At 41.0% G+C, this 23,130-nt stretch overlaps 1 protein-coding gene across 2 annotated transcripts in view; it reads left to right on the top strand.

The window, feature by feature from the left end:
* Nucleotides 1–2,234: 2,234 nt before the first annotated feature.
* Nucleotides 2,235–23,130, top strand: part of LOC309436820 (ethanolaminephosphotransferase 1-like) — a 59,619-nt gene continuing 38,723 nt past the window's right edge. For both annotated transcript variants that reach the window (XM_082046347.1, XM_082046348.1), the window contains exons 1-2: nucleotides 2,235–2,333; nucleotides 18,186–18,254. In XM_082046347.1, the coding sequence (XP_081902473.1) occupies nucleotides 2,283–2,333; nucleotides 18,186–18,254 (120 nt within the window). In that variant the 5' untranslated portion in view covers nucleotides 2,235–2,282. The remainder of the gene's footprint in view (nucleotides 2,334–18,185; nucleotides 18,255–23,130) is intronic.

A 23,130-nucleotide genomic window follows, 5' to 3' on the forward strand; every position in this document is an offset into this window, starting at 1 on the left:
AGACTAAGGTTTCTTTCACTGCTCTTTCCACAGTCCTGCATGCAGGATAGACAGCTTGGAACACAGCTCAAACAATTGTCTGGAAAAGAAATCTAAAACACCTCAGATTGAAAAACATAACCATAGGATAACCTCTAAACATGTGCACAGGTGTGCATGGAAACAGTAAGAACATCAAGTGTAGCAGTAAAACACGTTTGTGGGTTTTGCTTACATCTGGGCCTGGCTTGCCTGAGTGCTGGGTCTTAAGTGCCAACCACTCATCTGAATCGTGATGCCTAAATCAATAAAGTTTCTTAAATCAAAGGCTAGCACGTGTCAGTATAATTTCCACAGTATGCTCAAATATTGTGTTACTTGTGTCATAGCTTGCTCTGTGATGTTCCACACCTGGTAACCAGTCTGTTTCCCTCTCTTTAGTATAGCTTCTCTACTGCTGCATCCTTTGATGGGCTTATTAGCAGACACAGAACATGTTGAAGTATGACTGTATGAAATTGCATTTTTACATATATGCACTCTTCTACACTCTCTGTTTTGTAGAATATTTATGAAGGTTTGTGGGTTTTTTTAAGTGTTTTGTTCTTTACCAAAACAGTTTTGAGAGAAGAACAGGAAATAAAACTCATGTTCTGTATCTGTTATATCTATGTATCTTCTATATCTATATCTTTCTGGCAGCACGTATTCTTTTAACATAAATTTAGGGGCCTGCAAAGAGAAAAAAACACTTTTCAACCTTCTAGCTTTCAGAAAAGCAAGCACCTTTTCTACCACTGTCCATCACACGCCTAATAGTTGTTCACTTGAATTCCTGCTTTTGTGTTTGAGGCTTATGAGTGTTGGAGTTAAGAAGTGAAAGTAATAATTATAAAATAGTTTGATCAGTTTTAGTAACTTGCATTAAAAAAAATGTGTGGAGTACAGTAGTAGTCACTTGTCTTTTCTTAGATATCTTTGTAGATTAATTCAATGGCATAATACAAATTATAACCACGATAACAACAATGAGAGGTGAGGGGGATCCCAAATAAAAATCCAGGGTATGAGCACTAATTAGAGTTGGCTGCTAAAAAGATGAGCTTCAAACACTTCAGCTTTCCTAACTGGAACCAAGCTTTAACTCAGTAACCTGAAGCTGAGTGCTACAGCTCTGGTTGTTTTCAAGAGCAGAAGTTGAGATGTTGCTGCTGGAAGCAGAACATAGGTGTAAGCACATCTCAAATGATTAATGTGTAATTAATAATAGAGAACAAGAACCATTGTATACAGTTTGCACTTAGCTATTTTAACTTGTATATAATTCCTATCAAACCTGCACAGTTTGTAAAATAACACTGGCTCTCACAATGCATTAGGTGCCTGGAAGAGCTCGCAGGTTGCAAGTAATGGATTTTAATTGATTTTCTTTCTGGATAGATTCCATTTGGTCAATAAGATCCCAGACCCTGATGTGTATGATTTCAGCTCTCCCTCCGAAAGTGTACAGCGAAGGTAACCCAAGGTGTCATGCCACATGCCTGGATGCATTTGCAGCTGAAACATTACTCCTTATGTTTTCCAGCCTTTTGCCTACACCCGTGCCCTGCTTCCCTAGAAATCAGAAGGTGCAGAATGTTCTGCAGGCTGATGTGATACGAAGGGCTCTGGCTCAGGTGTTTTAATAAAGAGATGCAAAAGGCAGATTATTGCTGGAAAGGAATGCCAATAAAATCTTTAATCCTCGGTGTCACCTGTTTCTGAAACAGATTACTTTTACAAATTATTGTTTTGTATACTGTCTTCACGGGCACATCTTCACAAATACAAACAGGGCATCTCTAACACTTTTAACCAGAAAAATAGTTTCAGGGCCTGATGCTGCAACGTTACGTGGATGTGACCACGGGAGGCTGCAGCGGACCGTCCCCCGTGCCCGGGACCACGAGGAAACGAAAAGCTTACAAACAGGCGCTAATCGCAGGCTGGCACCGAGGCCGGAGGAACGTCCCACGGGGAAGCGCCTGGTCCCACGGGCGTGGGCGGGCGGGAGCCGCCCGGGGAGAGGCCACTGCCGGCGGGCACCCAGCCCGCGGGGGAACCCCCGGCCCCACGGGGCACACCCAGCCCCGCGGGGGAACCCACGGGGCACACCCGGCCCCACGCAGCCGTGCCCGGCAGCGGGGGGCAGGTCCCAGCCCAGGAGGCGCGGCCGGGGAACCGCCCTCCGCCCGCCCCGGCCCCGCCGCCTCCATCCTTCCCTCCCTCCCTCCCTCCCTCCCGGCGCGGAGCACGGCGGGGCGATGTGGCGGTATGTCAGCAGCCGGCAGCTGGAGGGCTTCCGCCGGTACAAGGTAACGGCCAGACCCGGGGGTCGCGCACCCCGAGGCCGGGGTGGAGCGGGGAGTGGGCGGGGGGCAGCGGCCCCTGCTGCGGCTGGTGCTCTCGGTTGTACGCGTCCCGGCTCCCGTTTGCTCCGCTCTGCCTGCGGCCCCGGCCGGCCCCGCCATCCCTCCGCCTCTGGAGGGTCCGCCGGGATCCCGGCTATGCCCCCCCGGTCGGCGTGCACCCGCAGGCTGGGTGTCCTGCACCTGGCCGGGGTCTTGCTCCGGTCAGGCGAGTATGAGAATAGGAACTGGGTGTTTACGAAGTGGCAGGTCTCGGTGGAAACAAAGTTAAATGGGTTTTAAGTGAGTGGCAAAAGCCCTGCACGTTTGAAAGAAGCGCAGGCTGGGTGTAGTTGGATATTTCTGTAAGAAAGTGAGCGCTGATGGTGCTTGTCTGGCTCTGTGTGAATTCTAAATATGCAGGAGTTGAGAAATAAAGAAGAAAGCCAGGAAAAAAAAATGCTTACTTTAAATAACTGGAACTAAACCTCATGTTTGCAAATAAAATATTTGCAAATAAATGCAGAATTCAAATGAATGGTTGGATCATTAGTTATTTTGATTTACCAACATTATGTTGCAGACTTTTGAGATACCTGGGTTTTGTTCCCAGGACATTGCAGGTGTGTTGCAGGGGATTATCTGAGTTTGCTTTGGTTGAGGTGCAGTTGTCTGAAATGCGCAGTGCCACCCTGCTAACACACCCTCACCCCCCACCCTGTTGAAAGTATGAGAGCACACCACCTTCTACCAGCACAACACCCAACCTGTTATTTTGAGTTTCCCAAAGCAGCCCCTACCCTGTGCTCCCCGTGCTTCTTGCCTTCTTGTTTTTACAACACACACTCCTGGCCTGGCCTCCAAACAGGTTGCTCAGCTTCTCCTGGCTCCTACCAAGCCTTTCTCTTCTCCAGGCTGGCAATTCTGCCTGCTCGCTGCAGGGTGAATGGCAGTGGAGTAACTGTGGTTGCAAGAGCCTTCTCCAGGTCGCTTACTAGGAACTTGTTAGGCACAGCAGCATGTTTAAAATGTACCACCCTGTTTGTGTGTCTCCAGTGTGAGTGAGATAAAACATGCTGCGAGCTGCATCTGGCCGCTGGGTGTTAAGTTGCACAAGCCTGTGCTTGAACAGTGGAGCCGCAGTCTTGACTGAGATCACCAGAGGAAAAATAAAAAGCTATTTTTGGCATAAACTGACATTATTATTTAAGTAACTTTCATAAAACGTTTGAGTTTATAGTAAAAATACAAGGAACACTTGCATGATGTTCTTCCTTATCCCTTGAATGAGAGTAGCTGCAAACAAATGCAGATGGGGAAGAATAAAAACAATTTTTAAAATAAATACTTGTAATCATTGTGTACTGCTTCTGAATTACAGGGCAAATGGTTACCAAAAGACAGATTCACATAGCAAAACATTTCAGTTGAGTGCACTAAAATTACTTTGGTTTCTTTGGAGCATTGCAAAGGCCAGAAAATATGTTAGATAGCTTTCTTAACTATGGGAATTAGCCAACACACTTGGGAAGTATGTGTTCAACTGTGTTCTGGAAAACTGTAGTAAGTACAGGTTTTAGAAAGGTGAAATCAAATAGTCAGTTCTCTATTATCCGAGGTGACTAGGGCATTCTGGAAATAAATCCAAATGACACGGATTACACCCAGAGAAATAAAGCTGTGTGAGGTCAGTGCTGCTGAGCTGGTGGGGTATCTGCACTGTCCTCATGGTGCTCCATGTTGCAGGAGGACAAGGCAGGTGATTGTAGCTCTGTGCATTCCTGAAGTGCTGCTCACAATGGGTTAAAGTCCTCCAAAAATGCTGAGGGAGTGCAGTAAACAGACACTAATCACTGCCACCATCTCTTCCTTACCTCATGCTCTGGCGCCCAGGGCTGCTACCACAACCACAGCTTTTTTTCTCACCGCCTCCCAGGCCTGGAACATAGAATAGAACCATAGAATCATTTCAGTTGGAAGAGACCCTCAGGATCATAAAGTCCAACCATAACCTAACCTAACTCTGGCACTAAACCATGTCCCTAAGAACCTCATCTAAATGCCTTTTAAACACCTCCAGGAATGGTGACTCCACCACTTCCCTGGGCAGCCTGTTCTAATGCCTGACAACCCTTTCTTGAGGAATTTTTTCCGAATATCCAATCTAAACTTCCTCTGGCGTGACTTGAGGCCATTTCCTCTCATCCTCTCACTTGCTACTTGGGAGAAGAGACCAACCCCCTCCATGCTACAACCTCCTTTCAGGCAGTTGTATGTAGACAGCAATAAGGTCTCCCCTCAGCCTCCTTTTCTCCAGGCTGAACAGCCCCAGCTCCCTCAGCTGCTCCTCATCAGACTTGTGCTCCAGACCCCTCACCAGCTTCGTTGCCCTTCTCTGAATTCTCTCCAGCACCTCAATGTCTTTCCTGTAGTGAGGGGCCCAAAACTGAACATGGGATTCAAGGTGGCGCCTCAACAGTGGCATGATCACTTCTCTAGTCCTGCTGGCCACACTATTTCTGATACAAGCCAGGATGCCCTTGGCTTTTTTGGCCACCTGGGCACACTGTTGGCTCATGTTCAGATGGCCCTTGACCAGCACCCCCAGATCCTTTTCTGCCAGGCAGCTTTCCATCCACTTTTCAACCTTATTGCCCTCTGGCTGCCGTCTCTTTGGCTCTCCCCTTCAGCCTGGGTCCTCACCTCATCCTGCTCCTCCAATTTCCCAGCCTTGCTGAGGAGATTGCTGCCACCATTGCTGCCGAATACACAGGACTGCACCTAAACTCAGATTACTGTGCCCAGCAGACACAGGTTAGCTCTTTTTACAGCCACCTGAATATCTCTGTAGCATGTCTCCTGCTGGATGCTGTTCTTGAGTACAGTGGAAGGATATACGGGTTGGCTCTGTGAAAAGCTAGATAATCAATGGAAGGATGTATTAGCACATGTTCAATATTGAGCCAAAACTATTATATGTATTGCTTCCAGACCTGAAACGTGCCTAGGAGACTAGGTAGAGGCATCCATCTCTCTGTTGTGCATCCCATTGCAGCATTATATTTACACTAGTGTCAGTGGCTTAATATGCCCTGCACTTTGCAAAATTTATCCACTGAACTGACCCAGGAGCTGATCATAACACAGCTTAAAATAATAATTTGTTTAATCAACTCCATTTCATAAAGGTAAATTTGGCCTATAAAAAATACTATTCATTTTTCAAAATTTTCACCCAGCCGAACTCATTTCTCTGCCATGAATGCCACAATTGTATGTCTCAGCCGCTTTCTGTCTCCTGTTTGCAATTGGAGGAGGGCCTTGGCAACAAAACAAGTGCAGTTCTTTGCGAAGGGAATGACAGACCTAATGAATGCAAAGACTTCAGCACCCTTTAGCATCATCAAGTCCATGTATGTTATGCTTTTGAAGCAAGTTTTACCCAATTACCAGCCTTTGGTTTACATCACAGAGAGATCCCAGAGCACAAAAAATGAATGAACCTAAGCCAGATGTACCAGGAACGCGCAAGTATCCCCTATACATTCAGTCCATGGTATCGTACTGGAACCAGTTTGATGTAAAACCTTCTGGAATCCTTAGTGGCATGGACATTGGATCCTTAGGCCTAGCTATTTCACTTTACAAATCTATTCCCATTTTTTTCTGCGTGTTAATGGGGATTCAGAGACCCAGCTTTCTTTTTTCTGCTCAAAAGCACACAGAGAACAGGCAGAGATGTGTCGATGAGGCAGTTCAGACGCAACAGCCCTGGGTATTGCTGCTGTGATAATTCTCCCATGTTCTTGCCTGTGGGCAGATGGGCAGGTACTGATTTCAGGACAGTTGCATGCTCAGGTGATTTGCTGCAACTATAGAGCAGAATAAGCCGATACTTGGATTTTGTGCTGTTCCCGAGAATCTGGAGTGACACAGCCAAAATGCTACAACCAACTGCAATTGCAGCACTGAGGTAATATCATTCCTACTTTTATATTTTTGTTATCAGCATTTTGCAGTTCAGAGGAGCATCCATGGAATTACACAACTGCCTTTTTTTCCACCTGTTTGGGTTTCTGTTGTAAACAAGCAGTTCTGAGACTGCCAGGTGATGAGTACTAATAAAAGTAGAATTTGGTTCTTTACCTTTATCCTTCTCTTCTCACCAGAATGCGATACTGTTGATGATGAGCTCTTGTTGTCATTGCCTCTTCTCATCACTGCAATCTCAGGATTTGCCTTGCAAATCTGCCTTTTCTACAATGCCTATGAGCTGAGATTTTCCAAGCCAGAAAACCTGGATACATTATCCTCTTTCAGAATAACAGAGGTCTAAGGACAAACAATAGAGACTTGATTCAAAGAACAGGCCCTGAAAAAGGTGATTATAAAAATCAGAGATAACATTAAAAATTAAGGTCTAAGGTTCTACATTTTTGGCTTGGTATGTCCACCCTGTTTCTACCTTCTAAGCCTTTTTTTAGCGGGTAAATCCCTGTGTAGAGAAGGGATGACCAGTAAATGAGGTATGTGTGATTTAATTTCAGTGAGACTTCTGATACTGTCTCATATTCTCATAAGTAAAGTAGGTAAAAGTGAGTAAGATTACATCCGTGTAAAATGGAAACACATTTCTCTAACGAGTAATTTTAAGTTTTCTGGCACAGTAGGAGGTTCTATCAAAAGGGAATCTACCTGCAGAGCTGTTTCTGTCCTGGCTCCATTGCTGTTCAATACTTTCATTAATTAACAGAAGGGAGATTACTGTTGTAAAATTTTCATGTGATACTAAAGCACTTTGAAGAATAGGCTTATGATTTAAATGTTCTTGAAAAAGGAACATAATGACCAGAAATCAATACAAAGAAATTCAGTAAACAATTTACAGTGGTTAAGGGAAAGAAAATCAACATTTTGAACATAAAATAAGAGACTACAGACTGCAAAACAGATACCTGGGGATCAGTGTGTCAACAATGTTGTGGCTGTTACAATAAAGAGAAAAAAGCTCTTAAGTGTGAAGTGTAGTAAATGTGTCAAAGGGTTACGTATACTGCTGTAGCTGATGTACTGATCAGGTATCAGCTGGAATAATGTGTCCTGCTTGCTTTGGCACACAGTTTACCATCCACAGAATGGCATCAGGAATTTTAAGAGGCCTTGAAAAGATGAACTGTGAGAAACAATCTGAATACTGTGGGAGTGAGAGCATAACAGACAGTTAGTCTTCATGCATGCTCTTTTCAAGAAAGACAGCATGTAAATTGTGGCTGCATAAAGAGAAATTTAAGGCAGCTGCTATGTCAGTCTCGTGTTGATAAGGATATTTAAGTGCTGGAACAGGTACTGGGGGGGATTGTGTGATGGTTTTATCAGTCTTAAGAAATGGTTCAATTTCTCTCAGGGAGGATCTAAAATCTAGTGCTAAGAGTTAATAAACAGTTGCTTACACCTTTTTAGCAAAGTTATGGATAATGTGTTCCATTTTAATCTGCCATCATGGTCATTTATTGCAAGCAATTGGAAGCCTGTGGCTCATTACCTCATGGTAACTTCATCTGCTTCCTGAAGATCTCTTAAATATGATCCTGCATTAGGTGAATGTGCTGGACCAGAAGATCTCTCACGTTACATCCCAGTCCTCATTTTGGTAGGTTAGAGAACCAAGATCAGATGTGTGATGATCATGTTTCAAGGCTTGATTGTTTTTCTCGAAGTGACTCATACCAAAAAAGCAAACTGTGTTGAGCATGATCTAGAAAATTACTTTCTGGGAGTTCAGGATTGGTGCTGTGTGGAAAATACAAGACTGGATTTCTCTTAAGTCTTTATGCATTTCCAAGGCTATGTGTGTCACTATAAGATTTAGAAACATAGTGGGTTCTGCTTACATTGATCAAACAGGAGTTTCGCTTTTGACTCTGGTAGCACAAGGATTTTACACGACTTCGGAAATTTAGGACAGGAGACTTTCATTTGCGTATGTATCTGGAACTTTTTAGGAGACAGTAAATACCGTTCATGATTGTGCATGGACAATTTGATACATGTTGAGTACAGTCTTTATTATATAGTGATTTTGCAGGTTTATTTTTCCTAAATTTTAATTCCAAATATTATTTTAAAACAGTTATAATCAGTTTTATCTGCTGTAGTTAGCTTTTGTGAACCACCTCATTTTAATAAAGCCCTTGAATATTTGAGGCTGTGAAAACTAATGTTTTCCACCTTCCACACAACCAGTGAGTCAACAGCCCACTGTTCTACAAATAAGTCTTGCAGTCTTCTTCATATTACTTTCATGGATTGGAAGTCTAGGGGTATAATTAAAAGTTGTTGAATAATATGTGAAATAAACCAAATCATTCATTACCCTTACATTTTCTGTAACTGTATTCATATGTAGAAGAGTCGTGGGCCGACTGAATTACATAATTCTGAAAGACCATCTTTGTGCACACACCATTTCTTATTCCTCATCCTGTTGCAATGGTAGCTGCCATAATGTAGCATTTCTAGACGTTTTACAAAGGCATACATAGGACAAGGGTCAATGGCTTTAAACTGAAAGAGCAGATTTAGATTAGATACAAGGAAGAAATTCTTCACCACGAGGGTGGTGAGGCACTGGAACAGGCTGCCCAGAGAAGCTGTGGATGCCCCATCACTGGAAATGTTCCAGGCCAGGCTGGATGGGGCTTTGAGCAACCTGGTCTAGTGGAAGGTGTCCCTGCCCATGGCAGGGGGTTGGAACTGGATGATTTTTAAGGTCCCTTCTGACCCAAACCATTTTATGATTCTAAGAGCTTTGTAATCATTATTTTCCTTCTGTATATCATATATTAATGCTAATGAGCCAACAACGTAGTGAAATCACATCACAGAGATGCTGCATTTGATATTACTTGCCGCAGGACTTTTTCCCAGTGATGGTGTAACTGTGTGTGTTTTTGAGTGCCACATTACACCCATGAGCTTGCAAAGGTTCATTAGATCACTTTTGGGACAAATACACTGGATATAAAGAGTTGCATGCCTTGTTGAGTCTCATAAAAGTACAAATACCAACAACATAATTTCACTTTATTGCTTTATCGAGAGATGTTAGTGTTCTGAAGTACTTATTGGATTTGTATGTGCAGGATCTGCATATATACACATTTAGGTACTCATATGTATTATTTTTTATTTTTTATTAATTTGTGTTTTAATAGAAGACTAATTGCAAAGATTCATCTGTGATTTAGATGTGGATTATTTGTTATAAATCTAGGAGTACAACTCTTATAAGGATTGTTTTGCAAAGGGAGGAATTGGGTTTTTGGATCTTTCTGTGAAATATCTCCTCTCTTACTTGTTAGGATACTAGATCACACCACCGTTCAGCATATGTGGTACAGATCCCCTGTTTAGCATCCCCCATGAAAACTGCAGCCCACTTGTAATCTGTCTGCCCTTTTGGGCCTAGAGCAGTTTCTTTGGGTTCCCCAGAGATATAGGTACACGGTCTGGCAGAGCTCCAGGTGTGTGGGAATTTGGTCTACTCTTTGATCTTTAAAGGGCTGCTGGTGCCTCTGAAGACACGTTTGTACTTGCACGCACAGAGATGTGGCACAGAATCTTACTGTATTTACCAACTGTAAAAGACAAATCTACACAAAAAATACATAGAAATCAACTTCCTTGCCATGCTAGAACATCTTTGAATAGGGATGGGTAAGGATTTGTTTGTGCAGTTCCTTGAGAGTGTGCAGGTCTTGCTTTTTAGCAGAATTTGTACTTTTGCCAATCTGGGTGAGACTTTAGTTTTGTCCCTTCACAGTAATGAATGTGCATTAGCCTTCTGTTATCCCTTACTCAGCATTTAATCATGTTTCTGTGTTGTTTTCCATCATTTTGGCTTCAATGTTAAATATTTGGAGGTTTCACATTAAACAGAGCCTTTTCCTGAAGATAAGTGAATCAACAGCTTTAATATGACTACTGTTGATTGAAAAATGGTTGCTGACTTCCAATATTACCCCCTCTCCAACTTTACCTGGTCTGGGTTCCTGGAGTCCTGTCGGTAAAGAATCAGATCCATCTAGTCTCATATAGTGAGCAAGAACCTAAGTCTTGGGGCCAGCACACTAAGACTTCTTGCCCCAGAATGTGCTTCTCTCTCAATTGTAGCGTGTCTCTGATGTCTCTCATAGATCCCACATTTCAAGCATAGCTGCTCTGCAGATCCATCAGTCCCTTATTCCTGGCAAATGGGACGGTAGCAGGCCGGAAGCTGAACATGAGCTCCCAGTGTGCCCTGGTAGCAAAGATGATCAACAGCGTCCTGGGTTGTCTTAACAGTAGCACAGCACATTAGGTAAGGGGAAGTAATTTCCCTCTGTTACTAAGCCATATCTAGAACAGTGTGTCCTGTTTTGGGTCCCCAAAACAAGAAAGACATCAATAAACTGGAGCAAGTTCAGCAAAGGCCCCATCAGAGTAGTTGGGGCTGGAGCACTTGTCCTGTGAGGAGATGCTGAGAAACTGGCACTTGTTTGACCTGGAGATGATACATCATCAGGAGCACCTAGCAGCAGCCCTCCAGTACCTATGGGGAAGTCTTTGAGAAGATAAGTCAGTTTTTTTGTAACTGTGCATGGTGGAACACAACAGACAACAGGAGAAGCTGAGATGAGATATCTTCGTGCTGGAAAATGGAGACAATTTTCCTCAAGAACACAGTAAGGCAGTGGCACAGGTTGCCCAGGGAGGTTGTGTGGTCCTCATCCTTGGTGCTTTCAAGACCCAGCTGGATAAAACACCAAGCACCTGATTTGAGCTCCTGGCTGAGCGTACTTTAAGGAGGTAGGACTAGAGACCTGCTGAGGTCACTTCTGACCGGAATCATCCTGTGATGCTAACCCATAATTCGATACTAGCCCATGTGATTTGAGGCAATGACACTGCTCTGCAGGCAAGAGGATGTGCCACTAGCAGGCATGACTCCCTAGGTGCAACCTATCCCAACCCACAACACTGGTGCACCATGACCTCATAGACATGAGTTGACATGTGCCTCCATTAGGTGACAGGATGTGGCGTGTGACCTACTGCATGTGTCAGAATTCCTGAAGATGGGAAGGTCTGAGTGATGTGTACACATTTACAAAGAAGCATCCCCAGGACAACAGTTTACGTAATAACAGCTTGCTGATGACTTATACAAACCAGAACTGTTGATTTGCCCAAACCATCGCACTGTATTTCGAGTATTCTACTAGGAGCAGTTTAAGATGGAAGGAAAATTTAACCCTTTTTCCTTGCTATAGATATGCACAGGCTAATGGAACTGAACAAGGGCAAAGTCAAGGGGAAGACAATGGATCAGGAGCCTGACTTGCGCAGCGTCTTCCCTCACAGTGCAGCTACATCCAGCCCTGGTACAGACAACATGACCACCAGTAACAAGAGTCCACAACCTCAGAGCCCCAAAGAGACAAGCATTTGCATCTGAGGATGCAATTAGATGCCAACCGCTACCTACTCTTTTCCAGGCTAACATAATAAACCCTGCTCATTAGTTTCTACTCATCCGTGATGTACTTCAGACCTAGATGTCTTAGGGGTTGATTAACTCCTGGACTTAGGTATTGGTGACCTAATAAGAAAATATAAATATGTATATGGATGGGGGAAAAAGGCAGAGTAGTCCAAACTATTTAAGTAATAGGAGATACTATAATAAATCTAAGCCATTATTTATGAATAATTAACTAAATTATGCTATGATGTAATTTTATTATTAGAAATAGCAGGACTGTGTTTTGGAATACATCAGCACTTTTAAACTGCTGAACATTTGGAATTCATTTGGCATCCACAATGTTGTATAGCTTTGTTGTTTTATAGTGTATTTCTCTTCTTTCCCTTTATGAAGCTTTTGTTAAAACCCCAAACTGTGTCCCATAACATCTACAAACCTGTAAAAATGTATATAAAATAGAATTAAAACCCACATGTTTAATGTATTCTAGGAATCTGAAAGGTGGAGGGAAAATTGTTACCAAATGTGTCAGTATTTCAGTATTTTCTTGTGTGGTTCCAGAAGTGTAAGATACCAGAGAAGGAAAGTTCATGTTGCAAGTTGCAAATTCCACTTGCCCAGAAGGCAGATTTCCCACCAGGGTCTCTTAAATAACAACTGGTTCATGCCCTAGATTGGGAGGGTCATTTTGCAGCCTTCAAAAGCAAAAAATCTTGTCTAATGCAAAAGAGAATATTCCTTGCCCAATCCATCCTCATTCCTTCTATCCCCTTTCCTGTCAGCTGCAAAACACACATGCTGCGAAACAGCATTACCATAGAGAGGATGCGATCAAAGAAGCCATAGGAAGGTACTGGTAGTTGTCAGAGAGCTATGGTGGCTGGGGGTGGTGGGGGCAGCCCCCCCCTGCCGACCCACTGGCAGAGGCTCAGCCAAAAAGTTCCAGGGACCAGGGCTGGCACCCTCAGCACCTGCAGCCTCTGCCCATGGCACCCAAGAGAGGGGCCACCCACGCTGCGCTGGCCCTGGGAGAGGTAGCCAGGTCATACGCAATAGACAGTAAAGCCTCATCGCTTGCTTAAATCTTTCTTTGTTTTATTTTAAAGGTAAGATGTGGAACATCAGTTTTTTAAAGCTTTTCCATCAGCAGATCCCTCAAATTTTTCCGGTTGAGATATAGGTCCCTGTGTGTAAGTATAGGTCAAATGACAACAAACTTGCATTTTTGCCTGCTGGAGAAGTGATCAGTCCAGGTGGCATTCTGGAAATGTATCATCGTGCAAATATTGTGGAAGGCCACCCTGCAGAGTTATTATTTTAAATAGATTACTTGCTTAAAGACCATAATTTTGACTGTTTTGAATTTAATGGATTGAATCTCAGCTGGTTTAGGCTGTCTTCTACTACATAATGAAAAGTTAATTTAGAAGGAGGAGAAAATGATTTGTTCCCCCTCCCCCCTTTTCATTCATTTTGAACAGCTGTAAATGACCACATGTTCAAAACCCATTTAAAACTTTGATAACACTTGAAAAGTTTGGTAGCACTTTGAACCAGTTTTAGAGTGAAGGAACAAGGTCATTTATGTGGAGTAAGGTGGAGGGGAAACTTAACTGCATTTCAGCTGCTCTCATTTTGGTGTTTCACCCCACAGAAAATATGAAGCACCTTATCCTTTTACATTTACACAGAGGTTACCTCAGTTCATCAAATACTGATAATGAGGTAATGGTGTGCACAGGTTCATCTGCTGTGGTGCATCATGAGGCAAAAACTTGCTTGTCTTGTAGTAATTTCTTTACGTTTTCTCACCCTTGCTCTTTTGCCATGTATTGTTCACTAACAGAGATTTTATTTATTTATTTTTTTGCATGTGAAACACAAATACAACGAATGTTTGACTTAAAAGGAGGCTCCCCAAGCCTGTAGGACCATTGAGATGTTAGAACATCAGCACAGATGTACAGCTGGGGCTCTTCCATACCTCTGCCTGACCTGGCTGAGTTTGCTTGAAGGAAAAGGGCAGTTATCACAATATTTATGTTCTTCATATAAGTCTTTATGCCATCATTAGATGATTCTCATATTTTCCACTTGGGAACAGCTAGTGCATTCTTCCATGACAGGCATCTAACTTCACATAAAATATTAGAAGGATCACAGGACCATATAATCAATATACTGCAACTTAAGCCATGATTACTGTATATATAGCTGTTTTAAACATTAGTTTGTCTGAGAAATAAGCTGCTCAGCCTTTACATTTTTAATAGACTTCTTTATTTCCTTTTGTAAAAGTGATCTCAAGTATAAAGTTGAGCTAATAAGGGCAGACTTTATTGGAATAAACTGGTATTGCTTATGCTTAAATTATGTATATGTATAAATACATGTATACGATACCTCTAACAACATTTTGGCTGTATCCTTTGCTATATACTCTTAGGATGAATCACAGCCCATCTGTGCATCAGTCTTCCAGTGTATACAATGGAGATAATAAACCCTGTGCTGATTCATGAAGTTAATGAAAAATTAAAATTTTCTGATTTCTGGGCAGGAATGTGAAGTGTTGCAAATTTGTTGCTACTAATGTGAAATTAAAACCTACAGAGTCGTTTTGATGCCAACAATTCAAATGTAAACAATTCACAACAGTTTTACTCTATAGTTCTAAATGGATATGACTATATGGTACTGTTCAGTGCCACCTGGAATAAGGTAATTTAAGTACAGAAAAGCAACAGTCTCTTGGCATAAGGACCGTCTTGAGTTAAAATAACTGTCTCTCAGCAGTTAATGCAACTACATTTCCTGCAACTTGTTGTCTCTCCTGACTCTGAAGGTTGTGTGAACACGCTTTATATTCTTCTCTTCAGTGTAGTCATTCCAAAATGTTGTTCTTGGGACACCTGCACAGTGTAAGGGTGGAGAGGGCCAGGGAGACCAGTGACGATGCAGTTGTCTGCTGTGATTAATGTTTAGCTCACTCCTTCATTCTTTTTTCTTTCATAGAATGTCTCTCCAAGACAGTAGCTAGGCTTTATTTTGGAAATAGTCCATTCGGGAGGCAGTATGCACCACTTTTTGACTTCTGCCATTGATCAGCACTCTCCCAACATGGACATTTGGGTCTTTGAACATGCACAACACACAACTCTTACTTCCATGCTCTGAAAATGTGGTATTGTTGGATTACGATGTAGTCTCCAGGTACTTTGAACTGAAACATACTCAGTAATGTATCAGGTGTGCAGGGCCATGTAATGAGGCCCAAACCCTCTCCAGCAGGTGCTGTGAGGTGTGGATGTGACCAGTGTGCCATCAGGGCAGGTGTTTCTAAGCTGTGTGGGTGTGAGCCAGAAGGTGCCATTCCTCTTGTACTTAGCAGTGCAAGACCTTAATAACTGACAGTGCTTTTGGCCCACGGGTGGGTTGGGTCTGCTCTGCCATTCCAGAACAGTTGTCTGTCTTCTGTGTAGCCAAAACTTTGCTTTGGCTCATTTTCTCATTTTTCGTTCTCTTGTTTTTCTCAATTGCTTTTCTTTCCTTACTCTTACTTTTCTTACTGTTCATACCTTTTTTCCCCCCTTCACCTTAATCCTCTCATCTTTTCTCTTGCCTCTGACACAACTGACCAGTACAGACTTGATGCTGTGCTGGATCCACTGGATGGAGATTAAGATGCAGGAATACATAATAAAAGCACATTTTACGTGTGTCACCCAAACCAGTGTGTATGTGTACATGTATGTCTGCTGTCTGTATTCTCATTTCTAGCTCTGCTAGAAGCCAACACAGAGAGGGAAGGCAAATGGCTTTCAAGGAGACAGCAGCCATTAACAACCAACCAACCAACAAACAGCAGAAGCATTTTTGAAATTGGGAGTAAGATGGAATCAATTAATGTTGGTTTTCATGTTCCCTCACTGCTGCCATTCCCTCCCAACTATTTCAAGTTCTTTTTAAAAACAATCACAGAAACTTTATATTTAATCCAAGCCCTTCTTCTTTGTATAAGAACAATCAAGATCACTTTTCTAGAGTGGAAAGGGTTTGCTGGGGAGTATTTAGCACTTGTATCAGTCTTGCACTTAGAAACCTCCAACAGTCTGATTTATCCTCCGGTTCTGTCTTTTAATGTAAGTGCCCTGAAAAGGACAGAATTACGCAATAGCAAATGGCAGTACTTTTTGTATATCAGGTTCAGAGCACTCTCACATTCATGTTCATTGATTGTAAGGTATGTTACTCAGTAATCTGTTTTTCTGAGTAGCCATGAACATTAAACTCCTGAGAATTTCATGGCCTTGAGGTTAGTAGCTTCTTGGGAGCAAAGCAAAGCAGAGTATTAAACCATATAGCAGATTTTATTTATTGAGTTCTATTTTTACTGTGCCACAAAACTGGCAAAATGCTTTTTCCATGGGTGTTTCCTTTGGTCTGTCTAAAACGGCTGATAAGAGAAGAGCAAATTTCCATTCTTCTACTCATTTGCTGAATGTTTTTTCCCTGCCCAGAGGACCACGGTTCAACCACAGACATAGGAAAACCAGGGTGTAGTGTGAAGAGCCTTGAAATGTCATAGGTGACAGAAGCTGGTTGTAATTTGTTGTGGCTTTTGTTTGTTTGTGTTTGTTTGTTTGTTTGGGTGGTGGTTTTTTGTTTTTGTTTTATTTTTTAATAAGGACTGTTCTGATTTTTGATGCCTGACTTTGGAAACTATCAAGCAAACAAGAAGCGGATTGTGTGTTATGTTTTCCAAAATATATCTATTTAAGAGAAATATTTTGGAAAACCATATAGTCTCTCATAGTTTCCAGATAAGAAAAAATATAGGAATTATATAATCCTCATATAATATCATATATTTTCTATATAAGAAAATAATTTTAAAGAAATCCTTCCTTCCTTCCTCTCAAAAATATTAGATGAAAAGTTATAGACCATGCATTCAAAACCTGAGGCATGCTGTGCTCATTGTTTGTCCAGTGATAGCTCTTACCCCAATGTGTGCAAGTGATGTGTGTGGGTAAGAGCTGGGTGAATTGGGACACTGAAACTGAGATTCATCTTGCCAGACTTCGGGCACCTCATAGGTGCCTAAGTTTAAGACAACTGTCTAGGCTCCATTGGTAATTAATCCCTTGAAACAGGTATTTCCAGAGTGCAATCTCATCCAAAAGATAGTTGGCTAAGAGAGGTGGATAAATTAATTATAGAGAGAACAATTAGCTGTTCACTGAAGTTAGGTGAAATAAAAGCCTCTCTCTCATCAGCTCTTCTGTACATGAACAGTTTCGACAAATTGTGGTCTAGAACAACCCTATCTTATTCCCACTGTCCACACACAATGTTTGGACAACACTATATATAGATATATCTGAATCTTTATGCGAGTCATATGCATCACGCTAACAACATAAGCCATATGTGCACTTTTAAAGTCCGAGGACTTCTGAAAGAATCACATTTACCACTCCAATGATGCACAACTTCTTGCACTGTGGACTCAAAATGTGTTGTGAGTGGTATTATCAGTTAAGATAGTTCTTCTGCAGGTAGTTCTGTCTCTGCGTTCTGCAAACTCAAGGCAGGATAAAACTTGGTACTGTCCTCTGAGGAGAAAGCAGACAACAGCCATTTGGGGTAGGCTCAGATTTCTGAAATATTTTGTTTGCAAAAGATGCAGATATGTACTTATTGGAATTTATAAAAGGCATATAATATTTTTACAGGTCTGTACAACAGGAAAAATTTATTGTGGTAATGAACTGTGGTATTTTACAGCTTATTTTTATAATAACATTAGCATATAGTGCATATGGGACTGTTTTACTATGCCAAAAGCTGTGTATCTCTGTGATATAATATTCCACTCATGACCACATTCCATATGCCCTATCTATTTTACGTACTAGCAATGAACCACTGCTCAGACTGTGCATTACTGATGGTGCAAATAAAGATATTAAAAAAATACATTAGAAATGCAAAGTCTTATAGGATAGCTTGTAAAATGAATAAGATTTTAGAAGTAAAATGTGACTACAGAACTGTTTGCCATTTGACCAGCCTGAACCTTTGTGTTAGTACATAGAATTGCTAACAAGATAATAATAAACCAGGCCAGTGCTTTTAAATTGAATTAAAACTGTATGAGTGGTCATCAGAATAAAATTTTCATCAGTCTTACTCAGAATGATTGTCCTTGCATGCTGAAGGATATACAATGATGGAAAAATATGCATTGTTCAGTGCTTTGTTTAACATGTTTGCTTTTTTCCTCACAGTACAGTGCTGTGGATACAAATCCTCTATCTGTGTATATTATGCAGCCCATCTGGAACAAAATTATTAAGGTAAGAATTTTTTTGAATAGAAATATCACATGATAACGTAAGACATTGTTTTAAATTCATTAAAAATACATATTGATTAATAAAGTTGAAATTAAGACATCTGTCTAAAAGAAAATAAATATTATAGGATATATAGCTATGTTTAAGATGAGTGTGTTTGGATTTGTTTGGGGTTTTTTTTAAGAAAAACAAGGTTTATTTATTTTTTTCTGTTTGCTATGCGAAAGACACCTTTTTTTTTTTTTTACGTATTTCCTAATTACATCTTTCATTAAACAGCTTTGCAGATGTTGAAGGTTTACTTATTACAAATTATTTTTGTGCAGCATGTGCCATTTAACAACAGCGTGGCCTTATCTCTGTGCTGTGCATGTGATTTTATGCAAGTGCTGTCTCATTTTCTCCCAAGGGTACTTTTTCAAGGGAGGTAGGCGTTTCTCTAAGAAGCTGAAAACAAGAGCGGTTACCATGATCACCATAACGATTGGAAGATGGCATCTCTTGAATGCATTATGATCTGCCGTTTTTAAAAATAAAACGGCTCACAATTAGATTTGCTGTTATTGGGAAAAACAAACCAAAACCCAACAAAACACAGGCTGTATCTCAAATAAATATCAACTTGATTGATCTTCAAGGAAGCAATGACATCTGCATCTGCCTCTTTAGAGGAAATCTTTAGATTGGAGCAGACTTGAAAACAAACCCTTATACAAACAAAAAAGGATATATGTGGTCCAAGGGCTGTTGGATCTGCTGTCTTTGGGTTCTGTAATTCAGGTATTGCTTATGCTTGATCTAGCAGGAAAATCATAATCTCTTGTTTATAACCTCAATGTAATTTCATGAAAGTGTTTATATGACCTAACTTAGGAATTAAAAAACAACCTGAACATGGTATGACAGAAAAGCAATTCATAGATGTGAAACTTAATTAAATAATTCAGTTTGTAGACTGTTTTCATTCCTATCATAATATTGAGGAAAACAAGGAGGCAGAAAAGCCCCCCAGCATTCTGGAGTCTGGCATGGGAAATGAGCAGAGGCTTTACTGTGCACTTGCACTTTGGTCTGGGAGATCCTGCGTATTCACCTGCTATCAAATTTGAGGGATAGTATTATTAGTGAAAAACTTCCTTTGGATATGAGTTCTTCTAATGGCTGACGAGTTTTCCCAGAAGAAAAGCAACATCTTTGACTGCCCCCATGTAGCATAGGGTGATAGATCCTATAAAATGTGGCTCCAAAGACTGGAGTGGGTGCTGTCTGTACTTCGGTGTTTTGTTCAGTTTGAACCCTGAAGACAGAGCAATGAACATTCTGCTTTGCCCTCTATGGTGATGTATCACAATGATATAAAGGGAAATCACATTGCTCTCAGCTTTTGTAGAAGTCCTTATTCTAATGTTAAAACATACTGCCAGGTGAAATCAGTGTCCTGCAGAGGAGCTAGAAATGCACAGCTGCAGTGTGGGGAAAGCAGTGTGTAATGGAGATTGCACTCAAGTCCTCCTGGTTGCTGCTAGAGATAAAAATGAGAACTGAGGGACCACCCAACTTATTGGCCAAAATTTAACCCTCTGTAAAATATTAGTGGAAATGGAAGTTACTAAATGGTTTTGTTCCTGGCTGGATACTGAAACCGGGTGTGGCAGTAACTGTTGTCTCCAACTCAGTCCAAGAAAATTCTGCTCATGTGTTCACCAAAAAAATACTTTTATTCTCTTGAAGTGTAAGTAAAACAGTGGTATCATAATAAATCTTATTTTTAAAAGAAGCTTTGAATTTACTCATCATAGTTTGGGTTGTTTTGTATCTTGTACGTGTTGTAAGCATTATATTTGGGCTATGAGCATCCTCTAGACTATGATATTCCATGATCTAGAATATAATATTGGATGTACAGTTTACATAATCTTATTTCTATTTAAATAGCACAGTGCATTGCAATAAGGAGATACAGTAAAGCTCAAATAATTTTTTTTAGGGAGAAGACACATTACATCTGACATGTTCAATCAAAATTGGGCAGTACAAGTGTGCTTCTTGATGACCAGGGGAAATAATTTATCTCAGTTCAGACATCCTAATGCAACCATTTGCAGATATGAATCAAATTATCTTTTTGTTTCTAATCTGCCTGAGGGACCATTTTTACCATATTCTAGAGGAGTTAAACAAATGAACATGAAATTCACAGAGCTAAGCAAAAAAATAAAATCTATAGGAACAGAGGCTTGGGATTTGGGTACTGCCATTCATATGTCAATTTAGTCCTAATTGCAATACAGGTTTCTCTGTATTCTGTAACACAGAAGTCATTGTAAGATGTGTTTCCTATGTTTTGAGACATTATCATGCACTGGAAGATGTATTTCCAGTGTTACGAGAAATTAAGAGGAGTCCAGTGTTAGAGAGGACGTGGGAATTTATGAGCTGGGATGCTGACGTACATAAGAGCTGAAAACATGTTGTCATAACCCAGTTCACTTACCTAAGGTGAGGATGCTAGGAAAACAAAGATTTTGGGCATTTATGAAATTTGCCTGGAAGTCCTGAGCATTACCTTCCTCTATTTCCTCTTCCAAGAACATCTTTCTTATGTGCTGTATCATGTGCCTGTGTCTGTCTGAGTGTGATTTTTGGATGTATGTGCTTCAGAAATGTGTTGAATCTGGTGCTAAAGAGGAAGGTAGTGGGTGATGTTTCATGCCTGGGTTCTATAGTGGGCTTGAAGTATTCTGAGATACTCCTGTTCATGACAGTTTTTCCATGTTCTGTGAAACTATAGTAACACCTGTATGAAACTAGAGAGTAATGATTAACTTTCTCTACATGTTATTTAAAATTATTCTGATTATGCCACTAAAGGTATTTCATCTGTAATTAATGAAATATTCTGTCCTTTTGCCTCTATTATGAAATACAAATATTAATTAAAGCACAATCGTGTGCTCTGTGACAGATAATGGATAATATTACTTAGCTACTACATGAACTGAATATTCCTCCTCTATGTGTATTTATGAGAAATCACATTTGTGCAGGACAATGAGAGGAAAAGGAGGAAATCCCCCTGAGATACACAGGTGTATGCCAGCTTCATTGGAGTAAATTAACACCCCTCAGTTGCCTTTATGAACGTTGATTTTATCACTAGAACTTGGCATGAGTAGAATTTTAATGGTCTCAAGCGACTTACTTCAGGAACATTTCAAGTTTGACCAGAGATTTAGATAGATATGTGTACTGTACTGTTTATTATCTGAACAGATAGCTGATATATTCAAACATTTGCTGTTTGTATTAAGGCTTTTAGCCTGAATGGCTGTAGACCTATTAAAACAGAAGTAATTTGGTATTTTGAAGAACTGAAAGTTTTTTAAAAGGTTCAGGTATACAATGGTCTTGCCAGAGAGCAGATGCGATTCTCCCCAGTGGCACCTCCAGCTGAATTAATCACGTAGCGCATTGATGTATTAGATTTCTACTGCTTTTTAATTAGATAATGAAGATTGCAATGTATCTTTCTGTTGGATACAAGTAAAGTCAAGCTGTATTTTTCCAATATGTGTAAGAAGTTAATCTTTAACACCCTGTAATTCTTGAACTGTGAAATAGGGTGATGGTAGTGAAATGCCAACCAAAAGAATAAGGGACATTAAATATAACAAAATGGATCTTGCAGCTGGAATGCCCTCCAAATACCTAGACAGATTAGGTTTGGTAAGGATCAAAAGTGTGTGCTTACGGATTGAACTGCAGGAGAAGCTGTTTTCATAAGGATGGGTCTCCTCTAACTGTTTTTCATGGTGTGTCTACTAGCTAAGGACATGGCAAGTATAGCAACATGCTTTGATGCTTTCCTTCTTAAAGTACATGATGTTAGCAAGAAAGTGGGTTAAAATAATGTCTTCATGTTTGCACTGTGTAAGCATCAATTATTTCCTCTAATAACTTAATAATGACATAGCGACTATTTAGAATTATGAACCTAATTAGAAAGCAGATATTTATGGCACCCCACTTTATTTAATAGTCAACAATTATTATGAATCATACAGGACAAATCAGTCATTATAAAACAATACATTGGATAGTATCTGTATATCCATGTAAACGATTCATCCACAGGCTGTCTTAACGCACTGTTTTGATCTACGTTTTAGATTAAAAGAGACCAATCTAGAATTTCTTCAGTGTCTATCCTTTGGTCACAACAACCCCCTGCAGCGCTACAGGCTGGGCGCAGAGTGGCTGGAGAGCAGTCAGACAGAAAGGGACCTGGGGGTACTAATTGACAGGAAGCTCAACATGAGCCATCAGTGTGCCCAGGTGGCCAAGAAGGCCAATGGTATCCTGTCCTGTATCAAAAATAGCGTGGTCAGCAGGACAAGGGAAGTGATCCTTCCCCTGTACTCTGCATTGGTGAGGCCACACCTGGAGTATTGTGTTCGGTTCTGGGCCCCTCAGTTCAGGAAAGACATTGAAGTGCTGGAGCGGGTCCAGAGAAGAGCAACACGACTGGTGAAGGGACTTGAACATAAGACCTATGGGGAGAGGCTGAGGGAGCTGGGGTTGTTTAGTCTGGAGGAGAGGAGACTTAGAGGTGACCTCATCACTCTCTATAACTACCTGAAGGGAAGTTATAGCCAGGTGGGGATTGGTCTCTTCTCCCAGGCAGGTATCAATAGGACAAGGGGGCATGGGCTTAAACTCTGCGAGGGGAAATTTAGGCTGGATATTAGAAAGAAATTCTTTACAGAGAGAGTGGTCAGACATTGGAATGGCCTGCCCAGGGAGGTGGTGGACTCACCGTCCCTGGAGGTTTTTAAACTGAGATTGGACATGGCACTTAGTGCCATGATCTAGTAAA

The sequence above is a fragment of the Streptopelia decaocto genome, assembly GCF_964273445.1.
Source record: "Streptopelia decaocto genome assembly, chromosome: 2".
Lineage (NCBI taxonomy): Eukaryota > Metazoa > Chordata > Aves > Columbiformes > Columbidae > Streptopelia > Streptopelia decaocto.